Consider the following 20,509-nt stretch of genomic DNA (forward strand, 5'->3'; position numbering starts at 1 on the left):
TATTTCCCTTTTTTTGAATGTTTATGTATTCTGAACCAAACTTTATACTTTCCCAGTGGCCTCAAATAGCCTGTTGGAGTATTAAAGGGAGTGGGAAGTGTCACAGGTTGAAAGGGAGAGCTATCAGAACCTGGAAGGGTTGAAGCTAGAAGTAAGATTAAGTGTGCAGTAGAGCAGGTCATGGCTTTTTTCATTTCATATGTTGATTAATAGTCTCTTATGGCCTAAGGTAACAGGAGAATTGTTACTGCAAAGTAGTATTAGAGTCGGGAATTAAACATCAAAGATGTCACAGACAGAACTATGCACCCTTAAAACATTAGTTTTTTTATTTTCAGTTAGTATAGGCAAACTTCTGATTTCTGTGGCAGTGAAGCTTGGTATTCATATTTCTGCAGATTCTTTGCATTGTTTTAAAAATTTGATACTAATTTGCAGGATAGTCTAGACAAATTTAATATATAAGTGAGTTTTGATGTTACAGTGTTAACGCTACTGTTGAAGTTCAGTTACTTAATTAAATATTTCATCAGTTGTGTTTGTATTACTGAATGTTGTTCCTTAAATCATGACTATTAAGCTGGCTATTTTCCTGTTTTTACTGTAGGGAAAGTTCGGTGGCAAGACTTTGATCAGGATGCCTATGTTGGTGCTACCGTGGTGCGATCGGGCCAGGATCCGTACGCACGGAATAAATTCAATCAGGTGGAGAGTGACAAACTGCGAATGGACCGCAGCATTCCTGACACCAGGCATGATCAGTAAGTGCCAAACTGAGCCATCCTGGCTTGGATTTGCCTTTCTGTATTTATTGCTCTTGAGCTGCTTTTTCTGAAGCAGGAGTTTCCAGCTTTAGAAAGGCCAGTAGCAGTAAACTCCCTGATCCTTGAACAGTGGGTTAAGGAACAGTAAATCTTATTCAAGTTTTTCTGTTTTCAGGACTTGCATCAGCATGTACTAGATATCCAAACTGATGCTGCATTTCAGTCTTTCTTTTTTCCATCAGCATGTACTAGATATCCAAACTGATGCTGCATTTCAGTCTTTCTTTTTTCCATCAGCATGTACTAGATATCCAAACTGATGCTGCATTTCAGTCTTTCTTTTTCCATCAGCATGTACTAGATATCCAAACTGATGCTGCATTTCAGTCTTTCTTTTTTCCTGTTAATCTGGTGGCATTTCTTGGTTTCTATGTTTGTAAGTCTCTCTCACAGTGAGAATGATCAAACAGTGGAGCAGGTTGCCCAGAGAGGGTGTGAAGCCTCCAGGCTTAGGGATATTCAAAGCCCAGTGCAGAGCCTGCTGTAGCAGGCACTGCTTCAAGGGAATTTGAGCTCAGAGATCTCCAGGGCCACTTTGGATCTCAGTCACTCTGTGATTCTGTTTGTATGGGATGATTGTCAACTCTAAATCTAAAGGAATCAATTTTGTCACACCGTGGTAAGCATAGGACAGAATTATACTTCAGGCTGCTTGTGCAGTTTCAAGAAACAGTACAGTTCACAGTAAGGAAGGATATTATTTACTATTGGTTAGAGAAGACCTTCATTTTAAAAAGGATTTAATAACTTGCATGAATCTTGCTTCAAAAAAAGTTGCTCATTAGGACTTTGTAACTTGAAAATACAAAACCAGATTTGGTTTGGTTTTAAAAACTAGGCAAGCCAGTCTCGAAACATATTACTGACAACCACATGTGGTTAATTTGCCTAGCTAATTCTACAGTTACGAATGTACATACAGGATGAATGTACATCCACAGATTTGTAAGTAGAAGAAGCAAAAAAAGACCCCCGGAGAGGAAAGAGAACAGGAAGATTCCTGTTTTCTCCCACAAAGCTCTTTAATCAGAAATGGCCTATTGAAGAAAATTTGTGTAGAAACTTAGTCGTCTGAAATCCCTTGTATAATAGTGTAGGTTTAGGTTTCTTTATGCAAAGTAGTTGCAGATGGGGTAAAGCAAGTAATTTGTTGCTAATTGCATGTCAAAGTAGGAAGAATCTGATGTTTCACCTGTTGTCAAGAAAGCAGTAAAAACCTCAATGCCTGTGATGTTGTACTGAGGAGTTTAAAATTACTTTTGAGTTTTCTTCATAGCATATACTTTTTTTCCACAAGAAATGTATTATAATTTTTTAGATCAGGTATTCTTTTCCAAGAGATCAAACTCAACTCTCAACTTTTAGAAGTTTCTGTGATTCAGATATGCTGAATTTGGAACTTTTTAGATATCTAATAACCTTGGAGGGGGGAGGGGGCATATCTCTAAAGACAAAGGGTGTCTGTTGAGAATAACTTAAGTAAGAGAGACATCCAGAGATAAATTATATTAAAATGGTCATTTCTTTTAACTGTTAGTCTTGTTACTATATGCTGGCTTGCTTAAGTGTTTCCACTAAACAGAGCTGAAAAAGAACCCAGAGAGAGATGTGTTACTGGGGACAGGCTATATCTGAGCTGGGATTATTACTTAGATTGTGCCATGGAGCAGATTTAAGTGCCTATCAGTCTGTGAATAGTCATCTTTTAAAGAAAAAATGAACCAAACATTAAAACAAACTGAAGCAATCATTCTTACAAGCTGTTCTTAATGAGTTCCCTGCCATGCTGCATTTAATTTTCATTCTATTTTGGGAAGACCTTTCACTGCAAAAGGTGAAAAAGCTGCATGAAATATTTTTTTGGGAAGTGTGCAATGGAAAGAACAAAAGCAATAGCCATAGGAGGAAGACTGTCTGAGCACAAGACACTTTGAAGCATGTTAGTTTCAATTTAACAAAATTGAAGGCAACTAGGTTGAGATTAAGATCTCTTGTGGAGCTGTTGCAGTCTTCTTTAAGGAAAGAAACCTGGGTGAGAAAATACTTTGTTTCTTCTTAAGGAACTTGTCCTTAATTGTATTGATGTGTCCAAGAGGCTCATTGACTTAAAAGAAATTACATAGAGTTTTTTAATTGCTGAAATTAAGACTGTTTAAAAAGCAGTTTATCAGGATTCTGCATTACATATGTAGATGTGAGTGTAACTATGCATCTTTTTAATACTATATTGTTAAGTCTGTATTTACATCATGCAAACTTTTACTAGTAGGAAGACAAAAGTTTTCCTCGTGCTTTTTGTGAAAGCATGCCAGCAGTTCCACCAGACACTTTTGGTTCACTCATTTTAGCTGCTTGCCTTTGTTTCAAGCAAAAGGAAGAAGGGAGAAACAGGCAGATACAACATAAGAAAGGAAGCGGGGAGAACTCTGAGCAGGAACATGGATTCTCACTCCAGCTGATGCTCACAAACTACCACTTGGGCTGATGTTCACAACAACTCTAAGAAACCTCTGTGTTTCCTTTCATGTCATGGTAGATTTGGGAAATCCAGCAAGTGACAAATGGGTGTAACAGTTGTAATAGCAAACTCATAGAGCTGTCCTTCTGTCAGTGTAAAATAGTTTCCCAAGGGGGATAAAGGATTGAATACCCCATGGTTTTTGTGGACCAGTTCCCCATGTATACTTTGGACTAGTGATTTCTGATCACATCTTCTAATTGATGTAATGTGATGGTTTTTGGGAATTACTGTCAAGTACTATAGCTGCACTGAACTGTTTTCTTTGTCATTTGGCACCTATTAGAAGCTTCTGACCTCACACTTAAGTTTTATTCTTAAGCAGAGAAGAAATAAACTGTCCTGTGCCTTTAGTACCAGTTGAAATGAATATTCTCCTTGCACTGGTTAAAATGTATATTTCTGCCAAAAAGTGGTTTCAAACAAATCAGAGGTTCTGGGAATAATTGTTAATTAAATGAACCAGTCCAAATCACTGCGGGAAGAAATGTACTTTTCATGTTTTAACTGATTTTACTGACCTATGTTAAACATTGAAGGTCTTGATTGAAATTTTCAGTTCAAGTTCTGTTTTAAATAAATGTATTTTTTTACTCTGTGTGTAAAATTGAATGGCTGCAGCTTGAGGAGACACAGTTTAATCTTTGTGCCAAAAATAAAGACATTGTTTCTTTGGTTTGAATTTTAACTGTGGCCCTGTTGACACAGCAGGGTAGGAGGAAGACTGATACTGAGTTAAAGCAGGGATTTATGAAGATCTGAAAACAGTGATACTTGGTGAAACATTCCTCCAGTTTTATTTGGATGACTAGAAGTCTTATTTCTCCCTCAGAGATACACAGTAGTGCTCTTCTCTTGAGTTTTCTTAAAATTGAGAGGCTTCATTGCCTTGAGTAATTCTCCCTAATATGTGATCTGGCTCAAGTGCTCTCTTCTGCAAAGAGATCAATATAAGTTTAATGTGACTTTTTAATTATTCTAATGCAAGTGCTTTGTGTGATAACTGTGTGCACAGTAGCTCTGTCCTCTGTGGGTAATTTGAAAGCTAGAGCAGGATAAAGAATATCTTCTTTGGCACCACAGACTTTGAGTATAATAATTACACATCTTTTAGCTGTCTAGATGAATTGCCAGAAGCTCACACTAGAGGAGCTGCTCTTTATTTTTCAGGAGCACAGGCATTTGAGATTTATTTGTTCCATGCAGGGCTCTAGTGACAAAGCCATCGTGTACACCCACCACAAAGCCAGAGACACCCCCACTAATCTGACACAGCATTGCAGGCTTGGCATAGACTCTGCTTTTGTGCAGAGCCAAGTGAGGTCACTGCAGCATGAGAATGTTTTGTTTCATGCAGGCACTGATGTGTGTGACTCTGTGCTTGCATTGTATCAAAAGTACCACAGGTTGTTGGGCTTTTGTAGAGTGGGGCAGGGGAAGAAGCGCATTACTGCTTGCTCTCTGATCCCAAGAAGGTGGAGGCTGTATTGTTTATGGTGCATGTTGCAGATGTTTAATTGGGTGTGGAGTGGGCTTTTATACAGGCAGAAGCCTAGTTTTAGAAGTGTGGGTGGCAGACTTCTCTTAAAAACTGGTCTGATTAATACTGCACAGAGTACAGGAATTTAATTGCTGAAATAAGTATTGAAATTGCTGAACCTGCTACAGGTGTATGCTAGTTGGGTTTATTCTTTCTGAAGACTGCTAGGCCTGTTAAAATTCTACCTTTAATTAAAGGACATGGAAGAAATACATCACTGATGTGTGTCACTGCACAAATGGCAATCAGTATTGTGACTTGGCACATTGTAATGCTTTTGGCATAAACTCAATATACATTGTTTTCTAGAACTGTTAGTTTCTAATACAATGAGCATAATATCTTTTTAGGTTTATTTTATTTGATTAACTAGCTTAACTCTATGTAGTCCTGAAGGAAGCATTTTGGGGTTTGCTTATTTTTGCTTATTATTAATTTCAGGTTTCTAGAGGTGATGAAAAATGAGTTGGCATAGATAGAATATTTATTGTCTTTATGGTTTGGAAGGATATAGTTCTGTGTTTAGTTGGCTCAGCATTGCCTCAGCTAGCTCTGTTTTTCATATTCTGAATATTCATGATCCTTACAAATTCTCATTAGAATAGAAAACTACTTTTATCTATGAGTATGGCCAGGATGTTACAGGAGCTTTAAAAATAAAGGGAGAAGTGGGCACATGCCGTTCTAAAGAAGAAACATGTGGTGAACCATGCATTTTTGTTGAAAATATGCTTATTGCTGTGGATGTATTGAATGCTTTTAGTGTAAAAGAAGGGCTCTGGTTTCATACTCAGCTGCACAAAAGACATTTGACATAATGCAATGATGATGGTCTGGTGACTTGTCTGAACCTGCCCATATCTGCCACTGGCTTTTTAGTCTTTTGTGTACTAAAACAGCTGCCAAAAGCGTCAAAAGGCAGGCTGATGGTAATCTCACTTGAGAACAAGCTATTCCATTCTTCTTAGGCAATGTGTCTGAGTTTAATCAATAAATACTTTGCAATGAAGGCAGTCTCCCAAGCCTGGTGTGTAAAAGTTGGGTAGAAATGATAAGGTTTTATTTCTTTCAGGTGCCAGCGGAAACAGTGGCGGATAGATTTGCCAGCCACTAGTGTGGTGATCACCTTTCATAACGAGGCAAGGTCTGCTTTGCTTCGAACTGTTGTCAGGTATGCACAAGAGAGACTCATTTTTCTTTGAGGCCATTCATTTCTGTCAGCTTGTGATAAGAATGGGAAGCAACAACCCATTATTGAACTATACTGAACTATTTGCAGAGGAAAAGGTAAGTTTTAATTTCATTGAGATCTTCAGTTCTTACATCCTGAAGTAGTGATGTTAAAGAAAATTGCTCACCTTAACTAAAATGCATGAAAGTATGGGACTGATTATCAGATGATGTTTGGAGGCTGGCTGTTCCAAGAACAAGTAAGGGTAGATGGATTCCCAGGTGATATTTGACTCAAAGATATCTGCAAAAGTTCCTTGTTGGACATTGTCTAATGCACTGATTTCTGGGGGGCTGGAATAGTGGGGGTGGGGGAGTTAGGGAGGCAGGGAAGAAGGACACACAAAATTATTATACATGTGCCTCTTTTCATGCTTTTTGTAAAAACAGGCCATCAGCTGTTGTTGAAAGTAACATCCTGGGCTAGGTTCTACTGCAGCTTAACTACGTAACTGCTTTTCTGACATTATTTTGGAAAATTAACACTGCTGTAATGATTTTTTGTTTTGGTCTGTTTCAGTGTCCTTAAAAAAAGTCCATCACATCTTATTAAGGAAATCATACTAGTGGATGACTACAGTAATGATCGTGAGTACCTTTATAGGATCCTACCTTACTGTGCTTATTCTGGGAAGATTTCTTGATGCTGATAGGTCAGTCAGTTGAGAATATGACACATGAATAAGAATTGGCAGAGACCTGGCCAAGTTTTAACTCTTCCATATCTGTCATTGTGGAAATGTGAAGTCTCTATAAATATTTCCAGTATATCTTGTCCTTCAGCTAACAGGAAATAATAAGAGTGTATCTTTAAAAAGAGCTTTATCATAGTATGTTATCTTAAATAAAAATAAAACCGGTGGTGTTTGCAGCAAATATTTTTGTAGTGCTGTTTTAAAAGAATGCCTGTCTCCATCAGTCTCTCAGAAAAAATCTTACTGAACCTAAAATAAGTCAATTTCTTGTAGGTACTAGTGTATCATGACAGAAGGTTAAACAATTGAAATGGACCTCAGAGTCATATTTCTTAGAAGAAACTAATACATGTATTTGCATTAATACTTTTACTAATACTAGTTTAGGTCATGTTTGTCTTAATGTTGGTTAGAAAGTGAGCTTTCTTATAGGCAAACAAAGCAGTTTATTTAATCTTATGGAAGTTTTTCCTCTCTGTTATGTAGAAACTGTCTAATGAAAGCAAAGAGAAAATAATTAAAATTATTTCAAGACTGTAAAATCATCTAGCTTTAAGTTACATGGTGAAGGTAGTAATTTCTTAGCCTGGTAATTTTTCTTTATTTCTTGTGAGATGAGTAACTATTTATGAACACAAACATTTTCACCTACAAAACTTTTGTTTTCTTTGAAGATGGCATCTCTTCTGACATACAAATGTTGGATGCAAAACTGGATCTCATCACTTGATTTTTTTTCTTTATTTTTAAAATTAATAAACTTACTATTGTTTTTTTTTTTAAGCTGACGATGGGGCACTCTTGGGAAAAATTGAAAAAGTTCGGGTTCTTCGGAATGATCGGCGAGAAGGTAGGCTTAATTTTAAGCAAGTAAGATACAAATTCCACTGCTGCCTTATCTGTTAGTTTTCATCATGTCTTTTAAAGGAACATTCTGCTTTACTTTCCTTATTGGAAGAGAGATCTTCTCTTTATAAATCTGCTAGTGGAAGGAATAAAAAAGAGGTAATTGTGCAGGTAAAAACAGTCATTGTGATTGTTTCCATATTGTTCTGTGCACAATTGCCCATTGTTGGCTTTTACAGTGTGAGCTTCCTTCAGAAATCGCATTTAATCTTCAACCTTTCCTTTCTCTTCGTGCCCTGAATCCTTAGTTAAGCTGCTTCCATAGTACACAAGGTCTCACTGTAAAAAGTATTTGTGTTTGAAATGATGCAGCTTAAAAATAGCCATCTTTTTTTGCTGGTTCCCTTATTAGATATCATTTTATGGATTTAGTTGATGGACAGCCAGACAAACAACTTACTTTGACTAGAGGATTTGAGGAGCCAGGAGGGCTGGGACTGAGTATGCTGGTTTTTCTGAAGCCAGTTTGCCCTGTAACAAATTTGTCTTACATTTGTGTTTCCTTCTACATTGCTGCTTTTCAAGTTGTGGTGTCACAGCACTGAGCCCTTCAGTCAGCAGTTCACTGACGGTGGAGTTTAAAGTATTAGATGCAGGCAACTGTTATCTACAGCTGTTTGAAATAATAACTGAGATTTGACAGTTGAAATAGCTGACTGAATTAGCACATATGTGCTTGCTAATTTTTATAAGCTGCATCTTCTAGACTGGTGGCCTGGCCTGGGGAAGAGCTGGAATTATTAGATTGTCAGGAACTGGAAACTACATGCACAAAACATGTGTTGTCCCATAATTAAAGTTAGTGCAATAACTGATGGGTTCTTAGTGTTTAAATATTCTGTTTGGAATATACTTGTGAATGAAGGCTTATTAGGAAAGCAAGTCTTTTATGACTTGCCATGGTTGCCAGGTTCTGAGTAAGTTAATGTCATTTTTCAGTGTATCACTTGAAGATGGAGGTAGCAGTGAAGAAAAAACAGAATGAAGAAGCACATTTTTGATGTTTGTTTCTTTTAGTAATTTTAAATATTAATTTGCAATGCATATACAAATACATGCTTAGGAATGTGCATCCCTATATCTGAAAATTAAATGTAATTTGACAAATCTATTAGGTCAGAAGAGCACAAATGTTTGCAGAAAGAAGACAGAGTATTCGTTTGTATCTTTGTGAGATTAAATATTACACATACAAATTAAAATTTAAGAGAATTGCTGAAATTAAGCACTGTGTAGGGTGGTAAGAGTAGCTCAGCAGTATCAACAATAGAGGAAAGCAGTGTGTTTTAAAGCAAAAGTTGAGGTGAAGAGATGGTGTCAGTGATGGGGGTGACAGTAACTGCCTTTCTTTCAGGAATGAATGTTAGTGGCTATTAGTCTCATCTCTAGTACCAGAGTTTGTTATGGGAACAGATGTGTTTGAGGGTGTGGTAGTCTACAGAATAAATGTTCAGTGGAACCTTTTCAGCTCTATTCATTATAAGCCTGAATGTGATTGTGGAGGACTCAATGACCAAAGTGCTCATGTCCATTTTTTTAAACTCTGAAATTGAAAACACTGTTGTGTATTTTCTTAAGAAGTAAAGATGGCTCTTCAACAATATTATTTAGAATTAGTAAGCTCTAGCGGGCGGAATTTGAGAAGTTAGAGAAAGTATAGTGATAGTGCTTGAGGAATGGTTTGATGTGGAAAAACTGAACAGAACAGATTCAAAGACTGAAATTAAGGCACCAGCATTAAATCTGTGAGGTACAGTTAGGTGTCACTGTGCCACAGATAAAATGTCAAATGTTGGAGAGCCATGGCACAGCATGTATCTGGAACTGTGCTCACACTTGAAATAAGAGATAGGAAAATGGTCTTGATGGAGCTGATATTGAATGTTGGTCAGAGCAAACAAGCTTTTCCTCATAAGCATCTTGTGTTCTCTTGGCATAGTCATGTTTTGTGTGTTTATTTTGTAAAGGGAGGAGCAAGTAACAGGCTTGATTCTTTTACAGTATTTCTGCTGGGGAGGGGGGGAAATGCCCAAACAAACCAGGACAGATTTAGTGGGAAACAATCAAGAAAGAAAAAGGAAAAAAAAATTTAAAAAAGAAAATAAAACCAAAACAAATCAGCCTTGGCTTTGGTCTCACATAACAAAAAGAAATCAATGATTTTTTGAGTAGTAGTAGAAAAAAGTAGGGAGGAAATTTGCAAGAAATGGGAGGAAGCTTGCTATGTGTGTATATATAGCAAGGGGCTTTAAGGATTGGTGAAGTCATCCAGTGAACAGATAGTAAAGAAAAGGAGCAGAGTAAATCAGTGAGGGTATCTGTGTAATCGAGACATAGAGGAGAACCTTTGGGTTTTGCCAGAAGTTTCTGCCTAAAGATACCTATTCAGAACAGACAAACCCCAAACAAACTGCAAAACAAGAGAATGGCTGTAGCCACAGCCATTCTTTCCAGGTAGAGGAAAGACAGATGGGTTGGGTAGGGTTCTCCAATGGGAATTAATGAAGCATGGTTATTTCTTGAAGAAATTCATAGAAGACTGTACAGACTCTGGTAAGTACTAAGATGAGGGGTGGCAAAAAGGTGCGGAGGGTAAGTTAATTATGGTGCTTTCCTTAGTTGCACAGTAGAAAGTTGCATAGTAGAACTTGAAGAGGCATACTTGTTTTCAGGTCCTATCTTAAGATCTACTGGTGTAAATACCACTTAGAGTAATACAGATCCATCTGTATTTGTGTATCACTTGTTTTGAAAAGGTACTTTTCTTCTTCTGCTTAAATCAGATGGAAACCTGTAGAGTGCAGTAGGCTGGGCACTTGCAGGCTGTTTGGTGTGAAGTCATTTCACTGAATTCTTAATGTGCATCTGGTTTTGATAATGGAGCTTGTGTATTTGCCCTGTCTCAGTAATTTAACTAATTACTAACTTAGAATGCAATAGTTTCTCACTACAGTTGATTGTTTTCCCCAGGAAGTACTTAAAATTTTCTGTCTTTACTTCTCAGGCCTAATGCGCTCCCGTGTCAGAGGGGCAGATGCAGCACAAGCCAAAGTGTTGACCTTCCTGGATAGTCACTGTGAGTGCAATGAACACTGGCTGGAACCACTTTTGGAAAGAGTAGCTGAGGTTAGTAAAGAGTTGTAAAGTAATTTCCTGAAGAAGCAGCTTTTAAATTTTAAAGCCATCTGGTTTATACTAGATTAATTTTATTCATTTTCCTAAGGAAGCTTTTTTCCTGATTTAAGATGATGGAGATGATTAGAGTGTTCTGTGATTAAAACATATTTTTGTTCATTTAATCTGTGAACACAGGAACATAAAATCTGAATATTTATTACTATCTTTGCAAGTAATTCAAATATATGCTTCCTTGGTTCTTTAGGGACTGCCTCAGTAAGCTGAAAATCTTTAGAGCAAAGTGTGATTCTCCTCTACCAGTATCATCTTGATGTGATTCAATTTACCTGAATCTTTATGCCTCATTAAAATTCAGTGTGATAATAGGAGAGAGGATGACTTGTCAAACCAAAATTCTTGTGGAAACTAGCAGGAACTAGAGGCTCTCAGCGTCTATGAAAATGATGCTAAGTCTGTGTCCTGGAAAAGCAATTGAGAGGATTGAGAGAGAAACTATACTATTTTCTCCAGGGGTTGGTTATACTTGTTAACTTGCTCTGGAAGAACTCAGTTGAAGTGGAAGTTGAATGAAGTGTAATTCCAAAAAAGCTCTAAGAAACACTCAAGACAACAGGGTTTTTATTCTTTCTTAATTGCATTCCCTTTCTGGAAAGCTAGTCTTCCAGGAAGGGTTTGGTTCCAAAATGCTTTTGATCAAAATGGCTTTGCTAAGCTACTCTGTTTGGTTAATGCCCAGTTCTTTACTTATCCACCTTATGCTTTCCTTTGCATTCCCCAAAAACAGAAACGGGGAGAGAGAAGGAAGTGAACCCTGTATACTCAGTATGCCAATGAAGAAGCTGTCAACTGATTACTGATTTTCTTTTTTCTGTTTGGTTCTGTAATGCTTTTAGAATCATCAAATCATATAGGTTGGAAATTACATTTAAGATCATTGAGTCTGGATGTTACCCGAGCACCTGCCAAGCCCAATATTAAGCCATGTCCCTGAAGTGCCACATCTACACATCTCCTAAATAAATGCCTCCAGGGATGGTGACCGCTCCACTTCCCTGGGCAGTCTGTTCTAATGCTTGACCACGCTTTCAGTGAAGAAATTTTTCCTAATACACAATCCAAATCTCTGTGATGTAAGAGACGATTTCCTGTTTCCTGTGCTTGTTACTACTAAGAAGAGACTGATCCCCACCTTACTGCAAACTTCTGTGAGGTAGTTGTACAGTCATGAACTCTCCCCTGAGACTCCTTTCTCCAGGCTAAACACCCTCAGCTCCTCCTCAAAAGGCTTGTGTTCCTTCATAGCTCCCCATTACTCTTCTCTGGACACCCTCCAGCACCTCAATATCTTGGAGTGAGGAGCCCAGAAAAGGATACTGGATTGGGGTGGTCCCAGTGGTGCTGAATACAAAGGGATGATCACTGCCCTGCTCCTGCTGGCCACACAGTTGCTGATCCAGGCCAGGATGCCATTGACCTTCTTGGCCACCTGGGCACAGCTGGGTCATGTTCAACTGCTGTCAATCAGCATCCCCAGTCCTGTAGTATTGCATGAAATTGTGACCTGAGTGCAGAACCTGGCACTTGGCCTTGTTGAACCTCATAAAATTGGCAATAGCCTGTTATATTTGCCAGGTGTTCCAGAAATACTGCAAGCTGCCCAAGACACATTAGCAGTTAGTCTGTTTTGGAGTAAAACAACTAATCAGCTCAAACCTGGACACTGTTAAGGTACCTAGAGCCTAAAAAGCCCTTGAGCATGGCTACCATAGCACTTCCTCCTGGTTTTTTTAACCTATCTAAAGTGTTGCAGCTTCAGAAAGGTTGGGGGAATTTCTCTCTAATTATTAACTAGGAAAATAAACATGAAGGCATAAAATATGTCTCTAAAAGAAGTGCAGAATGCTTGCAGCTAAAGCACTAATGAATTCTAGGACATGGGAACTGTTTTCAGGCCTTTTGTGTAAACTACTTGAAGCATCTATTTATTCAAGAAATAAGAAGAGAAGTGGTTGTTTTGGTCAGCAAAACCCTGAATTTATTAAGACAGTTACTTGGTATTTTTCACATTTCTCTTCTGTATGACTTTTTGCAGGTCATACTCATTTATCTTTCTGAAACTGATATGGAATTTGAAAGTGTTACCTTTTCATTGTAACAGAATGTAAAACCTCTTACTAAATTGCTGGCAATTTTGTGAAGATCCAGCCTTGAAAAGGGTGTATTAGGCTGGAGAAGCTGGTGCATATTTTGCTTCTTGCAGCAGCTACATTTTAGTGGCATGTGAATTATTAGATCCTTCAAAACTCGCTGTTTCTGTCACCATAGTACACACTAATTGTGTACCACTGAATAGTTTTCAGCTGTATGAATATATTTTTCTTAGTCTTAAAAGATTGATGTACTGTTAAATAAATAATGGATATAGAATTCCATTTAACTGTCATCTGCAAAGATTCCCAGCCAACAGCTATGGGGATTGAAAAAGCAGCTTTTAAGTTTTCTGGTTGTTCAAATAATTAAGGCCGGGTTAGTGTTTATATATTGTATATGATAGCTCTTTGTTATTTTAAATGGATTAATTCAGCTCACAGGGCAGACAGTATGTTAGTTGATGTTAATTGGCACTCTTTTTTGATAATCTCAGTGACAAGAAGCTGAATAGACATGAACTCTTTTCTGCTCACTGGTAACTTTTTTCAGGTCAGGGCTGCTGTTCATGAATACTGTGTTTTCTGATAGGCAGCTGCTTCTATTGTATATCTGGTGGAAAGTGTGTTTTGTTCTTCTTTTTCTTTCTGCTCCAGAATTGCCCACTTGGCATTTATTTCTGTTGGAGTGCTAGGAGAGTAATAGTGTGTGTTACAATATAAGAATTTACAGCTTCCGAGAAACAGTCTGAATCAAGTCAGTTCTGCAGAACTCTATCTGCTGTGCTATAACCACTTTAGAAAGCTCTGCCTCTGACACCTGAGATATCAAACTTTCCTCCTGAATTGAAACATGATCCATCCCAGAGTTTTCTTCTATAAGATGGATTCCTTTTTAGAATATCTTCCGTTTTTCAGGAGCCATGTTTGCTTAGCATTTCTGGAGGGGGTCTGACTCTGCTAGGGACTTTTCTACAGCAATTTGAGCACAAGCTCAGTGCAGAAGCAGCATACACACAAGGTGACCACTTTAGAGTTCAGAGTGTGTACAGATACTCATGTAACCTGGAGCTGGTGTACCTTTTGCTCCTTCCTGGAGAGTGGTTTTCTGCTTGATTCTTAAGACTGCCTTTTATGCCCTCTAGATTTGTGTGCGTGATTAAATGAGGAGACAGTGGAGGTTAACCCTTTGATTCCTCAAAAATGTCAGCGTAGTAATAAGTATACACAGTTCTGAAAACATCTATAACTACTAGCAATTTCATGGGCACTCATCTACTTGGCTTTTTCCTTTTCAAATTTCTGAACACTTTGACATTCTGTTCTTAGAATTCAGCAACTGTGTGAGAAACATAAATTGAAAGATTCTGGTGCAGAACTGAACTAATCTGTTTTCATAGCATAGCAGTAAATCCTCTGTCACATTTAGGAAGGTATTTTTAAACAGAGATGATCTTAAAAAAAAAGACTAAAATTAAGAAGTGAGATGTGGTTTGCTTTTTCATGTCTGTCTCAAATTTTTTGACTTTGAGTGAGACCACTTTTAACTGATGCTAAAAGGAAAATATTTATATTTTCTCTTAAGAGTGTTGTGAAGTTTAATCTTTCAAGTGTCTTTAGACTTTTAGAAGGGGGAAGCAATGAATGCAGAATCTCGAGGATAATTTCTCATGGTTTATAAGAACAATATATAAAGCCTAATTCTCTAGAGTATTTGTAACTTCCTTATAAATTGTCAAGATTATGTGGTTTGCTACAAATTTTCAGGTGCTAGAGACTTGCAGTGTTTGCAGGCTATTTCTTTTCATTATGTTCACCAAGAAGTACATGGCTTTCCAGTTGCACCTTCCATTAGAGGGCAAAAGATTTTCTACATTAAATTATCCTAAAGCAAGGTACTTATTTATGCATGGTGTGATTAAGGGAACCAGCTGCTTTTTACTCTTTTAAATGAGTGAACTCTGTTATTTGGAAAGCCACAAGTTCTCTTTTAGCAGTGTCTGCATTAACAACTTTCTAATGCTCTGCAAAGCATCACCTTAAGAATGTACAGAGCTTTTTTCTGCTTTGCTACTGAGCAAATCCTGTAATTTCAAGTCACAAAAGGGCAGCACATCCCCAAGCCAACAATGTGAGGGTTATACATCAAGACTGAATGCACATGGCCTGGGTATTTGGCTGTCAGAGAAACAACTGGGAGTTGTTTAAATATGTTAGGTGTAGCAAGTGGTGTTAGTGTGGTGTTGCACTGATATTGATAGAAATAATCAGGCCAGCAGTAAAAGCTCGGGTGTATAAAGACAACATGCTACCTGCTTATGCAGCTTGGTGGAGATAAGCTGAAGCCTAAATGAAGCTCTGCCTAATGTGGCACCTGATAACTTGGGCAGCTTTTACCACAAAGTTCAACCTGATCAAGTAGAACTATTTGAAAAACAAATCTTCTTCAAAAATACTTTGAGAGGGGCATAGATGTATAATCTGTCTCAATTTCAGCTAAGGAATAAAGGAGAAAGAAAGGAAGGATGTTTTCATTTTTGTATTTTATGCTCATAGGTAAACTGTGAATAACTGGACAGGTCGATATCTTCTGCCTCATCAGTCTTTATTTAAGGGAGTTTCCTAATTCTATCACTACATATAGAATGCCTAAAATAAGGGCATGGACATCATTTCAGTGATGTAAGAAGGTGTACACACACGCACACAGGACTTTGCAGGGAGGGTGCAGTAAATTGTAATTCCCTCCCAAGTACAACACAGTTAGCGAAACTGTGCCTTGCTTGCCGTTGCAAACATGGGCTTGAGGCTATCACTAGGAGAAACAGGAGCTAAAGATGTGATCCATGGGGGAATATGGCAGGTTGGCCTTTTTTGTTTGTATTTCTAGTTTGCTTTAGACCAAACAAATTAATTCTCAGTAGGAGAGCAGATTAGGTGTTCTATTACATTTCTCATGAAAGCAAATTTTAAGGCTTGTTGGCATAGCTGCAGTGATAGTAAAGGAAATGGAAAAAGCAATGTGTCTTCAGCTTTTCACTTAGTCTTCAGCTTGAATTCTCTTGGGCTTGCTTGAATTCTTCTTTTGGATGATACAGAAATTCATGACTTTTGCTCACTCAGGCAGAATGACCTGGTAGATGCCACTTATGTAATTAGGGCTGATTTAAAATCAGCAGAGATTGAATAGTTAAGGTTCAATAAAAAGAAAATGGGTGTTAAAGGTTCTTATTGGACCAAGCAAAGCATTTGTCAAAGTTGCTTTTAAGTCTTTTCTTATGACCTCAACCTCATACTAATTTGGTTCCAGTCTGTTCTGCATAATACTGATTACTAAGGGGGACACATGCTTGAACCATTGTTTAGAATATATGTGGTGTTGTTTCAAGACATACTTATAAAATACAACCTAAACATCTCAATTTTAGGAATTTATTTGTTTTAACCATGAGAACAGTTTCTCTATAATAGGAGTTACCAAAATATCTCCTGTTTTGTTCAAAACATTTTTTATATTCACAGATTTGATGATACGCTGTTCTGAAGTTATCTGTTCTCTGGATGATGTTAAATTGTGCAGCTCCAAACTTTTATTTTGAATTCAAGCAATAACTCATGGAGACAAACTGGCTTGACCATGATACTGCATTTCTAACATTAGATGGGTCTTATTTTAGAACACAGAGGTCTTGTGATTCTGCTGGGTAATACACATGGAGTTGTTGGAAAGATTTTTGTTCTTAAACTATTTTGGCAAAAACATCAGTTAAAATAATTAACATTGCTCAGAATAGCATACAAGACCATGCTTGGATAAAGGACTGTGGTTATCTGTACCACTGCAATCTTAACTGCTGGAGACTAATAGTATCCATGAGTCTGAGGTGCTTTTCATGTTCCCTTTCCTATCTGAGTATCTGTTATTGAAGTGTGATTCTCCTGGTGTGAAATGGATTGGCATTAACCTAAGACCTTTCTGATTGCAGAAAGGCCTAAGTGTCCCTTAAAGGTTGCAATAATTATACTGTAGTCCACTGCATAGCTGGAGACTTGTTGTGAAAAATATGAATTGTCTGGATGCTTTTCTTTGCATTGGGTTTAAAAGAGAATGGAAGGGCTGTTTGCTTGACTGCCTTTAGAACCACAGGTTTGCTGCCTTCTTCAAGAGGAAGTCAGAAGAGGGGGATTACTGAATAAAAGTTGCCTAGAATAGCAAGAGGATTTCCAGTCATACCCTGTGCCATGGTTTCTGCTCTCTGGAGCAGTGCTGAGCAGTGCTATTCACAGCACGGGCCCTTTGGAAGTAGGGGGAGAGCTGGGAAGACATGCTAATGAAATCCTGCTGAACTGTTCAACATCACATCCTGCCTGAATCTTTATATATTGATTTCATTATTTCAATATTACTTTCTAACATTTATTTTAGGACAAGACCAGAGTTGTGTCTCCTATTATTGATGTAATTAATATGGACAACTTCCAGTACGTGGGGGCGTCAGCTGATTTAAAAGGCGGTATGTACCTGTACTGGAATACAGACTTTAAAAAACCCATCAAGAATCAAAGCTCATAATCACTGCAGTTGTGGAATGGGCAATTAACATACTGTTCTTCCCTTTCCTAGATCTAGTTTCAAGTTCCATAGGTCACTTACTTCTTGCCTTGGATTTTAATTGGCCTTACTGTTCTCTGCTTTAAAAGTTCATCTTTATTATACTAATTCTTATAAGTTTATGCTGCCTTTTACCAATATGCAGGACTTGCTCCAAGGTTTGTAGGGTTGTGTAAATGTGTCAGAAAAAGCTAATAGCCAGAGCTTATGGTTCTCTTTTTAGATAACACAGGCTTTAATTGCTCACTAGTTTAGAAGCCCATCAACAATGCAGTGTCTATGAGGTTTTTTTCAAGATGCTGGTTTGCTTAAAAAATTAAACTCTTCTGAATAAGCAGAAGGCTTTGGAATGTGTTTAAAAAAGTAAATGTTTGTTAGCCATGATCTGTAATTGTGAAAACACTCACATGTGACCATGAAAATTTGTAGTATTTATACCTTTGCCATTGAAAATATCCCCAGTTAAACTGAGAAGTACTACAATTTCAATATGTCTAGGTAGTGTAAAGTATTGACAGCAAATAGCAAGAAGGCTTTTGAAGCCCTAAACAAGAATAAAAAAAAAATTCTTATCTTCTCTCTCCAAGAGGGAGAGGACAACTACATGCTAAACTCCTTACTTACTACAAATTTTTAAAACTTCTTTGAGTGCTAACAAGAATCTAATATTTAAAATAGTTTTTCTCTACCCACTTACCTCCTTTTTTCAGCTATTATTTGTAAATAATTGTTCCTACAACCCTGGAAACGCAACTGTCTGCATAAAAAGTGTACAATGAGCCACAATATAAAAATTAGAGTGCTGTTCTCAGAGTCTTTTTCTGAATGGATTTCCTGAGGTGAGGAAGGAAAAACCAGTTTCCAGTCTATCCTTTTAGATTCTAGTTTCTGACTGGTCACCAAGTTTTTGCAGTGAACTAAAATAAAAGCAGTATTTGCATAATGTTGCATATGCTCCAGCGATCTGGAAGTGAGATGTTTTATGTCCTTTTAATTAATATTTTGAAATGACACCTATGGTGCATATATTCACAGTGTGCTAATGTACAGTTCTGTGCTGTTGTATGTGACAGCATTATTAAACCTTAAGGCCCTTACCCAATCTATTCATTAAATATTAACTACAGAAATATCTATACCATTGTGTGGGTTTTATTGTTATCTGCAGGAGCAGGAGGAATTCTTTCTTTGAAGCCTTAGATCAGGTTGCTGCTGGGTTCATGCTAAATTCTTCCCAAGTTAAGTGGGAGAGGATTGGGAGATTGTTTCACTTACTACTGCCCTTCATGCTTTATCTTTTAATCTACGTTACCTAATTTGTTCATTTGTCTATTATTTTTTAGTACTAATTTTTCCCTTTTGTACACGGAAAGAGGTTGGGTTTTTCATTTTTTAAGGTGCATGAATCCTACATACTTCTGATTGAGGAGTGAGAAACTGTCTTTTTTGACCTTCATGGAAATTTTGCACCTACTAGTGTGCCAAGCTATTTGAGGGTCAGTTAAAATATCAATAATATATTTGTCAGTTCCCAAAAGACAGATTGCCATGTTAGAGGCACTACAGCATTTGGCACCACAGGACACTTTCACTGGGGCCAAGTCTAAACATGGAAACCGAACTATGCTTTCGACCTTGGGTACAGTGTCTGTGTGGCTGAAGCATGGAGAGTTGAAACAGTTGGGACAGCATTTGTGCCTGGTCTGTCTTGAAAGGACTTAATCACCCAAGACAAGCAACCTAGCAAATGGTACACACTTTTTTTCTAAGTGGACAAGTCTGAAGTAATTCCCAAGTCTGGCCAAAACTAAATCCATTCATTTAATGTTACAGGTTCTTTATTTGGTTGGGGTTTTTTTGTTTTGTTTTGTTTTGGTTTTTTTTTGAGGGGGATTTCTGGAACTGTTTATGCCACCCTGAGAAACACCACAATTACTGGAATAAGCTGTAGTTAACTGAGAGCTAATAATTTAGAGCATGCCTGTGATGCAGTTTACACTGGATAGAGTTTCATACTGGATATGCACTGTGTTTAAAAATACTCCTTTTACAGAGTTACTGATACTATCTCATTGAGTGCAGATTTTTCCCAGAGTCTGTGAAGATGGAGATGGAAAGGCAGTTTTGAATGGGTAGAGGCTTTATGCACTTGTTCAGTTTGTGAGAGTGCTGTGTTCCAAAAGAGACCCCTTGTGTTCACTGGAGTACGCAGTAACTGTGTCTCTGCTGCTGCTGCAGAACACGGCGTTTTTCAGCTTCTCCCAGATGCAAGCAATTTTGCTGGCTATCTAGGATGAAATGTGGCTTTTTAACTGCATGGAATTATTGGAACTCATTTTACTCTTCATGCTGGAGGCTTTGCAGTGCTGTGGGTTGGAGCCATTTTTCAGTTTTGCTACTTGGAGTTTTAGAGTAGTTTGACAGTCTTTCATTTTTACAGTGCAATGCTTCATGAAATGCTCAGACATGGAAAGAAGGAGCTGCCATGCATGCTGTAAAGACTGTTCAGGGTAATTTCTGTATTGTGTGTGATAACTATCTCATGAGTTAAAGTGAAAACTGCCGAGTTTTTAACTTCCTACATCAGTCACTGCTATGCACCTTTATGGATGCAGACAGGCAGTTTGTAGGCTGTAATTGTTGCCTGTTTACATTAGCTATTTTCCTCCACTTCCCCACAAAGCAATTGCTTTATCTTTATACTGGAGAATGAAAACTATTGACATCTGTGCACCAGAAATCTGGAAATCATTCGTTACATGACCTCATAGGATCTAAATGTGTTTGGCAGCAGGCAGAGTGTACAAGGCTGATTTGCTAGGTGTACTGGGAGAGGGCTATGGGTCTTGTGTAGTTTTTTAAATAGATATTCATGATTATGAGCATAACCCAGCACAAA

At 37.7% G+C, this 20,509-nt stretch overlaps 1 protein-coding gene across 1 annotated transcript in view; it reads left to right on the top strand.

The window, feature by feature from the left end:
* The window catches only part of GALNT2 (polypeptide N-acetylgalactosaminyltransferase 2), an 86,158-nt gene that overhangs the window by 50,034 nt on the left and 15,615 nt on the right, over positions 1-20,509 (top strand). Inside the window, exons 3-8 of the mRNA XM_064708544.1 lie at positions 608-761; positions 5,955-6,053; positions 6,633-6,700; positions 7,592-7,657; positions 10,718-10,839; positions 17,425-17,512. Of these exons, the coding sequence (XP_064564614.1) occupies positions 608-761; positions 5,955-6,053; positions 6,633-6,700; positions 7,592-7,657; positions 10,718-10,839; positions 17,425-17,512 (597 nt within the window). The remainder of the gene's footprint in view (positions 1-607; positions 762-5,954; positions 6,054-6,632; positions 6,701-7,591; positions 7,658-10,717; positions 10,840-17,424; positions 17,513-20,509) is intronic.

Source organism: Zonotrichia leucophrys, chromosome 3, assembly GCF_028769735.1.
Source record: "Zonotrichia leucophrys gambelii isolate GWCS_2022_RI chromosome 3, RI_Zleu_2.0, whole genome shotgun sequence".
Classification (NCBI taxonomy): Eukaryota; Metazoa; Chordata; class Aves; order Passeriformes; family Passerellidae; genus Zonotrichia; species Zonotrichia leucophrys.